The sequence below is a fragment of the Opisthorchis viverrini genome (genome assembly GCF_000715545.1).
Source record: "Opisthorchis viverrini unplaced genomic scaffold opera_v5_108, whole genome shotgun sequence".
Taxonomy (NCBI): domain Eukaryota; kingdom Metazoa; phylum Platyhelminthes; class Trematoda; order Opisthorchiida; family Opisthorchiidae; genus Opisthorchis; species Opisthorchis viverrini.
Genome location: NW_008751766.1, coordinates 1,228,892 through 1,241,109, shown reverse-complemented (window position 1 = coordinate 1,241,109; position 12,218 = coordinate 1,228,892). Strand labels below are relative to the sequence as shown.

General features: G+C 46.4%; 1 protein-coding gene across 1 annotated transcript in view; it reads right to left on the bottom strand.

Moving 5' to 3' along the window:
• T265_05701 (hypothetical protein) overlaps window positions 1-11,475 on the bottom strand; it is a gene marked incomplete at both ends in the record, with an annotated part of 91,863 nt that extends 80,388 nt beyond the window's left edge. Inside the window, one exon of the mRNA XM_009170770.1 lies at window positions 11,077-11,475. Within this exon, the coding sequence (XP_009169034.1) occupies window positions 11,077-11,323 (247 nt within the window). The remainder of the gene's footprint in view (window positions 1-11,076) is intronic.
• Between the last annotated feature and the right edge of the window lie 743 nt (window positions 11,476-12,218).

The window sequence follows — 12,218 nt, the reverse complement described above, 5'->3', positions numbered from 1 at the left end:
TCCGACCTCTGCCTCTCTGTATCCCCTGTCTAGGCTTGGGCAACCTGGCAGTATCCCAGCCCTCGTGCTTCCTTCGGGTGGCATGGCAGCTAGGCACCGGAAGGGTGCTGCGGCTGAACGCTTACAGACTACCCGTCTCTGATTCATGCACTGTTTTCGATGAATAAAGATTTTGAAGTTGTCGCTCCGTAGTTCCCATCCTGTCAGTTCCTAACAGTCCCTCAACTTCGAATAACATACGTGAGTCATCTGGAAACAAACAATTTAGATTCAAATATCATTCAGGTCGGCATAATTTCAGAGCTGGGTCGAAAGACGTCGGGTGTTAAGCGAGACTGAATTAGATTGACTAATAAAACCGTGATACTTTGGTTTCGAAGTTTGAATGGTATTGTTTTTACATTTCTTCATTGCTTCATCCTGCTGCCTAACGGTAGCTTTCCTTGAATGGTCCCACACAGAACGGATGCCCTTCCCGAATTTCTAGGCGTTCTACCTAGACGCGGTCGTCTTTTGCTCGAGCGTAATCTGGGTTGGATGCTGCTACTTGAGGGGTTGTTTGTGAGATTTCTTGAGGATTTTATGATCTCAAGCAAGCTCAAGGATCCAGAAAGCATCCCTTAACCAAGTGTTACTTCATCGAATACTCCAGCCTACACCTTGATAAGTTGACTTTTAAAGTCACGTTCCCTTCGGCCGGTAGTTTGGTAATGCTATGAAAGAGTTCCACAAATTTTCGTTTCTTACGAGTGACTGCTTACTTATCCGGACTTCTTTTGAGCATAGTACTTTGCGGTTGCACGACTATATTGTGCAGAAGGGTGGATCAGCCTACCACAGTGGTGCACTGGAGCAGCCACTGAAAGGCTATCTAGGATGAGTTCCGTGTTAATCAGAATATAGTCATTCTAACTGGTTTTCCGAGAAGGTTCAGTTGTAAGAGCGGATTTACTGACGGGAAGGTCTGTATTTCGAATCCGGTTTCTACATTTCGACTTCTCCTGTCTAGGCTTGGGCAACCTGGCAGTATCCCAGCCCTCGTGCTTCCTTCGGGTGGCATGGCAGCTAGGCACCGGAAGGGTGCTGCGGCTGAACGCTTACAGACTACCCGTCTCTGATTCATGCACTGTTTTCGATGAATAAAGATTTTGAAGTTGTCGCTCCGTAGTTCCCATCCTGTCAGTTCCTAACAGTCCCTCAACTTCGAATAACATACGTGAGTCATCTGGAAACAAACAATTTAGATTCAAATATCATTCAGGTCGGCATAATTTCAGAGCTGGGTCGAAAGACGTCGGGTGTTAAGCGAGACTGAATTAGATTGACTAATAAAACCGTGATACTTTGGTTTCGAAGTTTGAATGGTATTGTTTTTACATTTCTTCATTGCTTCATCCTGCTGCCTAACGGTAGCTTTCCTTGAATGGTCCCACACAGAACGGATGCCCTTCCCGAATTTCTAGGCGTTCTACCTAGACGCGGTCGTCTTTTGCTCGAGCGTAATCTGGGTTGGATGCTGCTACTTGAGGGGTTGTTTGTGAGATTTCTTGAGGATTTTATGATCTCAAGCAAGCTCAAGGATCCAGAAAGCATCCCTTAACCAAGTGTTACTTCATCGAATACTCCAGCCTACACCTTGATAAGTTGACTTTTAAAGTCACGTTCCCTTCGGCCGGTAGTTTGGTAATGCTATGAAAGAGTTCCACAAATTTTCGTTTCTTACGAGTGACTGCTTACTTATCCGGACTTCTTTTGAGCATAGTACTTTGCGGTTGCACGACTATATTGTGCAGAAGGGTGGATCAGCCTACCACAGTGGTGCACTGGAGCAGCCACTGAAAGGCTATCTAGGATGAGTTCCGTGTTAATCAGAATATAGTCATTCTAACTGGTTTTCCGAGAAGGTTCAGTTGTAAGAGCGGATTTACTGACGGGAAGGTCTGTATTTCGAATCCGGTTTCTACATTTCGACTTCTCCTGTCTAGGCTTGGGCAACCTGGCAGTATCACAGTTCTCGTGCTTCCTTTGGGTTGCATGGCAGCTAGGAAGCAAGAGGGCGTTACAGCTGAACGCCTATTTACCCGTCCTGCTGTATGCAGCAAGTAAGGTGACCCGCCTAGTGACACCATACAACGGCCGATGTGGCATGAGAGTATTGTTAATTGTAGGCTGGGCTACGACCAAGGTGCTCGTGTTCAACATTCAGCTGTAGCAACGTTTCGGTACCTGACTGTCATGCCACAAGAAGGAAGCATGAGGGCTGGGATACTGCCAGGCTGCCCAAGCCTAGAAAGGAGGTAGAGAGACAGAGGCTGGGTAGGAACCACGGACCTTCAGGGTAGCGAATTCGCGCTCTAGCCAACTCGTAATGATTATATGCTTCAATTGATGCATGATCATGTGGAAGAGATTCTACCAATCATGTTTCCTGCTCTCTTTCGCCCGAAACACTGGAACAAGTAAGTTTTCAAAATTGTGAGTTTTCTTCGTTTTACTCTCTTCGTGTTATGCGATACACAGTTCCCGATTGAACCCTAATTAGCATTGTGAGCTTTAAAAAGCTCGTAGCAGGCTAGCCCGGAATAAAATACATTATACGCCTTATAGGTTTCAATTTAGACAAAAGACTCAGGAAAGTGGAGAGACCGATCGGGTTCAAAGCACGGACCTTCCAGGTAGCAAATTCGCGCTCTAGCCACCTCGTCCACACCTAGACAAGAGGTTTACTAGGGTCCTCGACCGAAGCCCCTGGCTCAAAAGCCTGACTGCGCCGCACCGGCGTTTTTCGGGAAATGCAAGTGCAGTACCATTATTGTAGAACAAGTCATCTCACATGGTCCAACCGCACAACCTGGAGGGTCAGTACATTGTGTCGGTCAGACCTCTAACCATTGACCAACCTGGTATGAGAGATTGTGTCGCACGGACATTCCCTCAGTAAAGCTCAATGGGTTGCGGGAGGACGAAAACCGTCACACAAAGGTATGGTTCACTCTCTCCGTCAGCATCACCAGATACTCAGAGTGAAATACGAAACAAACAAGCTCGTTCTCCCTGGCTTTACCTGCATGACCGAAAATTCCCATGGCCACCAGCTGCCACTTACCTGGAGCCTGAAGCTAACGTAGAACTCTGGACGGTAAACGTGGAACCTCTACGGACTCAGAGGTTTATGGTTGTACCACTGGGCTTCTGATCCGGACGACCCTTCATCAGCGTTGTTCAAAGATGGAGATGAAGTCCTTAGCCAGCGCTTATCTGACATGTATGCATGCATTTGAGTGAAAGACACTGTCCCCGATAATTGGGGAGGATCATTACTAGTGTCCATTTTCAAAAACGGAGCTCGTAACGAGTGCGGTTACCAAAGGTGGATCAGTTTGAACCCGGTCATAACAAGATCGATCAGGAGATACTGGCTTGAGAGCAGCAAGCAGGTTGGCGGCGTGGTAGGGGTCGCGTTTCCAAGACCTTAACACCCTATCAGGTGCTAGAACAACACCATACGTACAGAGGAGCCACAATTTTAAAATTCCTGAGTTTCAAAGACGCATTCGACTCGGTTGACCGGTCTGTTCTCTTTAACACGCCTGCTCATCACGGAATGCTCAGGAAGTTTGTGAACAAAATAAATTCCTTGCATTCTCTGTCCGTGACTGGCTGATCATAACCATGTCGCGCTTCAGGATAATGAGGCATTGACATTCGGTGGTGAGACTCTGCAACCTCATTTCGGCATCCTGTTTAATTCTGTTAAGCAGCCGGGTTCTGATGTCAACATCTTGGGACGACCGGAGACCGGATACAAAAATGTCCAGAAAGTTTGTGAACATAATAAACTCCTTGTATCCTCTGGTCTTCCTGCGTGTGAGTATATGCACAGAGCTCTCCAAAAGCTTCCATGCACGAAACGGTGTTCGTCAGAGCTGTCCACTCTCTCCATTTCCATTTAATTTCGTGATCGGTGAGATAATGAGACGAACCCCGTCAAAACCCCGGTGTTCAAGCAGCCGCTGATGAAAACCTTGACGATCTGGAGTATGCAGACGACATTGCACTCCTCTTCTATGGAGAAGGGTTTTGGATGAACTGAACAAAATCATCCCTTCCTTTGGTATGCACTTCACATCCACAAAATGTGAGGCCATGCTTGTGGACATGCAGTCACTGACCATGTCACTTACCACCCAGGGAGAGGCACTTGTATTTGTAGAGGGTTTTAAGTACCGTAGAAGTTGTTTTAGTTCCGGTTGTGGTGTGGAAAGTAAGGTCACTCCATGAATACGGAATGCTCAGGTCACGTTCGCTAATTTGAGATACCTATGGCATCAAAGAGGTATCTCTCAGAACCTCAAGGAACATGTGCATCAGGCTACAGTACGGGCTATTTAGTGTACGTTTGTGAACCTTGGCCTGTTCCAGCAGCGGGACCGAGACGTCTTCATGTATTCGACAGTCGTTGTCCCAGGGCCATAGCTGGTGTGGATTGGTGTCAGCTAATCCACAAGGAGGCCGGAGACAGTGCTGTTTTGCGTGCCCAATTCATAATGGCGGAAGCAGAGAGTTGGCCAACTCTTGAAATGGAAGGAGGGGGAGATAGACCAAGTGGTCAGAACGCGAATGTACTGACCGGAAGGTCTTTGGTTCTACCCCGCCCTCTGCCTCTCGACTTCTCCTGTCTAGATTTGGACAACGTGGCAGTATCCCAGCCCTCGTGTCTCCTTCATGTGGCAGGGCTGCTAGGCACCGAAAGGGTGCTGCTGCTGAATGATTATTATTATGTGGAAGGAGGGGTGCGAGGGATTACGAAAAGACTGGATGCAGTCAGTGTGACTCGGCTTTAAGGATGAGGATGGCGTGAACCCCACTTCGCTTGGTTGGAGACGCTGTAAGATATGGCTGCTAACTGATGTCAATGGCATTCTTGTTATCAGTCGCTATCCAGATTGCCTGCATGAGGTATAGGCACCTCAGAGTGATTGTGCTAGGCTAGTAATAAGTCGTTTGCCCGTCCAATCATTCTGTTCTCCAAAATAAGGCTTTCAAATGAACCATGGTTGTACGGCTGCGAAGCATCAGTGTGTGTTACTGCTGTCACGCTTTCGATAGTTATAATTATGATTATGATGAGATGCACGACCGATGTGGCGTCCTGTATGGACGTTTCTGAGACACTAAATCGAGAGAGGGAAACCAAGGTTCCAGCAAGAGACGTCTGCTGCTCAGTTTGATACAGAGTATAGGCAATTAAGGATGAAATGTGTCTTTTGCAGTTAATAAGTGAATATTCGGGTTGATTTTTCTGACTGATAGTTCAGACCCGGAACATTGGCTGGGTGGCTGGAAAGTGGATTGATCATACGCAGTACTGGAGAAAGAAGAGAAAAGCGGTCTCAGACGAGCACGTAGTCATAGTTGAAATAAGCGTTCCAAAACCGGCAAGAGTCAGATAATGATTCAAGCCACCGGTAACTAATGACAATGTGACTAGTTTGGGTCCGCGGCTGGCACGCTTTTGGAGCACACCAGACTTCTGCGATTTCGGAAAATTGCGCCGCACAAATGTAACCTGTGGCAATGTTGGAGTGTCACAATAACAAAGGAGCTATCTCATTTCCTTGCTATTAATAAACACTAAATAAACACACTAAATAAAAATAAAAATAAATAAACACACTAATAAACACCAATAGACACTAGTTCTCTCCAAAGTCATCGCTGCTTCTAATTGGATTTTCACACAGCAGCTCGTCTTTCACCCTCATGACGTAATATCTCAATAGCCTAGACAACCTGCAGGTATATTTGAACTGCAAGTGCTTGCATCTTTATCCATCTTTACGCCATATCACGTTGCTTAAAACTTTCCATGCTCCCTGGTTAGGATGGTATTCCTGCGGTTTTCTTCCACAACTGTGTTGCTGAACTTGCCCACACTATTTTATTGCCCTTTCATCTATCCTTTTCCCTCACGGCGAACGAATCCATTCGTCCCTGTCATTCCCAAACTAAGCTCCCACAATCTGACAGCGAATCAGCCTTCCGGTTGCGTAGCAGCTATGCACTGAAAGGGTGCCAAGGTTGATCGGCTGTTTTATTTACTCCAACTACTACCGTCTCACTTCGATTTCGCACAAATTTTCGAGGCAATTTTTACCAAACAATCCCGAGGTCTTGAAGGATGACCACAAATGTGTACATTTGGCCTTCATATCTGTACACTTTTGGTGATTAGTCGACTTTGATGTATCGAAGGCGTTTGAGCGGTTTCAACATACGGATCTTACCAACTTTTCATATGTAAGCTGCATCGGATTTCGGGTTAGAAACTTTTTGGATAACCATTCTGTGCAATTACGGATGGCGCCATTCCTCAGAACCGGAAAATCAAAGCTGGAGTTCACCAATGGTCAGTGCCCTCCTCTAGGCGGTTCCTATTTTGAGTGAACGGCCACCTGTTGACTAACATCTGTTCCATCCATGCATTTGCAGATGAAGCTGAGCTCCACTTTGTTCCGTCTTTGTCAGGGCGCGTCCAGACAGAAGAAAAAGTACATGTGAAGAGAGTGACGCATCCCCAAGGTCATCATCAATTCCACACGTCCGGAAATTAGGTGAGTTGGCGGCTCTCACCAAACGGCTTACAAACACACGACCAGCGTAGTGGGCCTGAGAATATTCACGACCGGAACACCACCATTGGCTGTACGGAGCGAACAAGTGAACGAGCATATCTGGCCAATTAGTCATCCTATATATATTTACGCAGACGCTCTGTATGTTTTGTCCTGGCAATACAGTCGTCTCCAGTTCTCTGTCTTCTCCCTATCGCGTAGTCTGACAGGCGCAACCAATAGTTCGGCCACCGCACAACACAACAGTCTTACTCCTTCCAGCGCTCCTCTCACCCGGATCATGCGACGACCGGTCACGAGGCATTACCACCCTGAACACCGCCTTTGCCAGCATCCTCCACTGCGCCTCATTGGAGTCAACGACGTTCAACCCCTCAGAGTACCCACAAACATCCATTTTCATTTATATTTCCACTCATGCATTAGCTTTTTATGCATCTTGACCTACCTTTTATTGAAAATTTACCCCGACCAGGTCTACGCAAGCATCCAGGATGGTTGGTTTTGTAGCTCCGCAGTCACTACGCAGCACTTGACTGTTGAGATCACAGTCGCTCGCTGGATCATGAGACTTGTCTTTTTTCATACTCACAAACCACTTCACATTAAGGTGACTCATCGGATATCGATTGTCTGTACCGTCTAGTGAGCGTAGCAGCAACTCATGTGCTGGCACCCACGTACACGCAAACGAACCTACATATAGGGAAACCGAACACAGCCAATACACACAAACTCGCGCGCGCGCAGATAGCCAGAGGTCAACCACTCTACCACGTACACGAAACGAACCTACATATAGGGAAACCGAACACAGCCAATACACACAAACTCGCGCGCGCGCAGATAGCCAGAGGTCAACCACTCTACACAAGTTCATGGACAATTATGGAACACGTGTAGCAGCCATACTGCAGAGAAAACACGTACCAGCCGTCCGGACTTTCACCAGGGAACGCTCACAGATGATTAGTTCCTCTTTTAACTTGCTCCCATTTCACATTACATTTATTTCTATACGTGTTGCGACCCACCACTGCCAACCATAGTAAAAACTTTCATTAGTGTAAATACCTTCTGAAATGTATAATGGCCATCATCAACAGTGCACTAATAGTTTCCTTTTCGGATATGCAACTTCACTCCCACCCAAATTACTCCAGGTTCGACCTACCTAAAGTGCTACTGGCATAATTCGGATGGGGTTACTACACTTACTTATCTCTTGGATCAATTGAACGTAAAAGTGTGCTCCCTATCTCCCCGTCGAACGATAACCTATAAGTGTAATTTATCACGATCCGAACGTAGGACTCCTTACTTTGTTCTGCGATTACTGTCACAGTAAATGTTCGACCGAGATTACTCCTATTTTGGAGTACTAGTTAATCGTGGCAACCGTTCGGTGCATAGCTACCGTGCAACAAGAAGGAAGTCCAACCATCATCATCATCATCATCATCAACGACAGCATGACATCGGTGTTCAACACCAATGCTTCACTGCCGTACAACCATGACTTATTTGAAAGCCTTATTGTAAAGAAAAGAATAAAGGTGGATGGGGGAGGGACTTAGTGCTAGCTTAACACAATCATTCCGAGGTGCCTACACCTCCAGACATTCACTCAGGCAATCTGGACAGAAACTGACAACAAGAACGCCACTGACATCGGTTGGCAGCCATATCTTGTAGTGTCTCCAACCAGGCACAGTGAGGATCACGCGGTCCCCATCCTGGAAGGCGAGTAGCACCGACAGCACCCAAGCGTTTCGTGATCTCCTTCATACTCCTCTGCCAGGTCATGGGGTGGGCCCCTCTCTGTTTACGCCACTCCGAATTGGGCATGGAAAACAGTCCTCTCTTCGGCAAACGATGGTTCGGCATGCGTAAAACATGTCCCAACCAACGCAGCTTCTGGTGCTGGGTACATTCTTCAATGGAAGTACCCGTTACACAACCGAAAACACGCTTTCTAACTGCTTCGTTACGGATTCGCTGACACCAACCCACACGAGCTATGGTTCTGAGACAACGATTGTCGAACACCTGAAGACGTCTCAGGTCCGCTGCTCGAATAGGCCAAGTCTCACAGCCATACAACAAAACAGCCCGTACTGTAGCTTGATACACACGTCCCTTCAGATTCAGGGATAAACCATTCTGACGCCATAGGTGTCTCAAGTTAGCAAACGCGGTCCGAGCCTTGCAGATTCGTGCATTCACCTCATCTGTCACACTACAGTCAGAACTAATACAACTTCCAAGATACGTAAAACGCTCCACAACTTCAAGTGCCTCTCCCTGGACTGTAAGTGGCGTGTTCAGTGACTGCACGTCCACAAGCATGACCTTACACTTTGTGGGTGCAAAGTGCATACCAAAGGACAGGATGACTTTGGTCGGTTCATCCAAAGAAGTCCAAGGGCTGATATACTACCGAGTCGCCGAAGCCTCAACAGTAATTATGAGAAAACAGAGTAAGATTTGAATGTTGGACTCTCATGTCAGTTTTTGTGTGCCTCAACCGCGGAGCCATCTGTCCCTTTATTCACAACTTCAAACGGGTAGCACATCTTTGTCCATCAAGCGACCCATATTACGCTTGCACTAAACAGTGTAGGACTGACCACCTCTTACCTTTTTCCAAAGAATATCCCGTCTTTGGAACTCTTTGCAACCCGTTCCTCTCCAACTCGTATAACCTACAAACTTCAAAAGTCGGGTTAGAGTCCGATTAATTCCATCGTGGAGTGTTATTCAGTGCATGTCTTTGCGTTGCATTCTGTCGTTATTTAGATGAAGCCCCTGATTATAAGTCGTCCTCTCCCTCGTAGTCCATTTGTCTTGTGAAAAGTGAATGATCGCTTTGGCTACAAATAATCCGCTGAAAAATTCAACATCTCAAAGTTAATTTGTTTGTATCAATTACTGATCGGTGTTTGCCTAAGGCAGATCAATGGTGCCTCTGTGAAGCGCAAGGAACCTTACTATACGTATTCACGTGACCCGATATTATGCGTCCACCGGCCGTTGTAGGGATCCAATCAAAGGACCAACGACATGAGGTTACTTGACTGCTGATACCAGGGAACCAGCGTAAGCATGCTGCCAAGATCGAATGATCTTATTAACTCCGAATGTGAAGATGAGTGCCTGAATTCTGGATGCTCATACGCGGCGGTCGATGTCAATGGTCTAGGAAACGTATCTTTATAGAAACAATGGTTGCAGCGATTGCCTGCGGTCATCAGGGCGACCTGTTCATGTTACATGCTCTTCATGTCGTTCCTGCTGCATCCCGGTCTCTGTTTAGACTGGTCACTATTTATCCAGATTATCTCCCAACGGAAAGTGAGCACGATTCGTCGTCTTACCCAAGTAAGCATACCAACGTTTTCTTACTCTTGATGTCCTCCAACGAAATCGCTCTCAGTCAATGGATCTTGACTTTGTTTACGTCAGCATGGCTACACCACACTAATCAAACTTTCGTTTCTGCCTTCTGTCGCGGCTAACCCAACTAATCTAGGCATAACTTGAGCCACATATCGTCCCTAGGCGAGTTTGTTTCGATTCGCTTATTGCGCCGCCACTATCCCGTACCAGATTCGATAACCATTTTGAGTGCATATCTACTGAATCCGGATGCTGTCCTAGCAGCTAGAAGTATAAAGGTCAACCAGTGCATAAGAGGCCTTTTTGTTATCGTTCGAACAAGTTCCGTTTGTACTTCAGCGAGACATTGCCGATGAATACCGATGTTGCGTTGTCGATGATGAAGAGGTTCGCTGGGACCGCACGTGGCCAAATTCTTCAGAACGCCGTGATGATTTAGCCATCGAGATAGATAATGCTGATCACGACTGCTTCTACGGTTACCTAGATACAAACAACCCGGAAAAGCAAGCTCGCCTATTATGCAAAAAACCGTGCTGCACATTTATTAGCATGGCCAACCTGTGCGCCAATGCACATTCTGGTGGGACATTCAAAAATGGCTCAGGCCTAGAGGATCACAAAGCTAGAGCGACCACATATTATAACCCATACAACCATTTCTACATCCATAGACCTGTTAATTTTCTCTCATTGGCGAGTTGGAAGATCGGTGACACGAAGATTACTTGGTCCGCAGCACTAGGCTTGTAACTCTGTCAGTACAATTGAGTTATGATCATGGAAACAACGGGTATTTCGCTCAAAATGGTCTGAAAGTTTCAGACACCACGCACCCCATTGTTTCTTTCGAGGTTATCTGTTCCAACGTAGGATTCAGCCACGGAGAAGCCGAAAATCTTCTCAATATATGGAAGCAAGTAACTGGTTCCCGGCACACCGAGAATTTTTGGCGGCCGCGTAACTACACAAGATGACAGAATCAAACTTCAATCCTTCGACTAAACTGAAAAATGCCTACATCAAAAACAAAACTAATTACCTTTAATTAGGGGAAGTGGTGTTAACTCTCGGTTAACTCCAACATTGAAGCGTGACGACGTGTGCAGTTTTTCTTTCTTTATGGATGCTGGTCCAGGGAGAGAGTTGAGTTTTATTAATTGCGTCGGTGGTGGGTGAGCTTCAGAATACGGACTGCTGTGAAACCTCAGTGGCGACTCATTTGCCGTCGGTGATGTACTGGTTGCGCAGGGAGTTTGTGAATTGGGTGTAGAAAAAGACGCAGACATAGTTCCGCTAATGAACTAGCACGTTATTGTAAGTTCACTTCGCAGAAACAGTCCACAGTCATATAATGTACCAAGAGCAATCTACACGGCCAAAACACGACCGCCGGAAGAAAAAGCCCGACCCTGAACCATCCCGAATTGCCCGCTTCTTCAGCTGGCAATCTAAAACAAGTGGAAAATTTTCATTAATCCTATCCGAAATAATGATGAAAGTTTTCAAACTGATGCCTTCGTTCTCAATTAAAGGGCCCATATGAAGCCATCAGACATCAGTAGCGCCATAACAACAGATAAGCATGTCATGACAATGTTTTTCGTCGTCAAACCTAAGACCAATGCACTGTGGAATTGTACGCAGAACTCATCTCCACAAACCTGCAAAACCGTCTAAAATTTGGCCGAATTTGCACATGGTATTTGGGAACACCACTAATTCTGACCTACGTCAAAGACCTTCCAGATGATTTTCACGGCCATGTTTAAATTGGCGCATGACTCGAATTTCAGGAGGTCACTGGTTCACGGATTGATACACAGGGTCAAGGTTTCGCCTAAAATTCCCCGGTCACTTTTATTCTTGTCGTCCAAATGCCATCTCTCTCCAAGTAGGTGTAGATGATGTAAAGCGGTGATTATTAGGCCGACACCCTCCACTGAAGGACGAAGAGTACGTTCGTCAGTCACTCGGAGGGGACTTAGCGGACTTCTTCCGACTTATTTTACCTGATTCTTATTTCTCTGGCATCCTTAGGGATTTTCCAACCCTTACTCATCCGTGTCAGTACACACAACCAATTACTCATTCCATCGTTTACCACATCCGGACGAGGGGTCCACCTGCCCACACCAACCCTCGCTGACTTCATTTGGATAGGCTTCATGTTTGAAACACGAG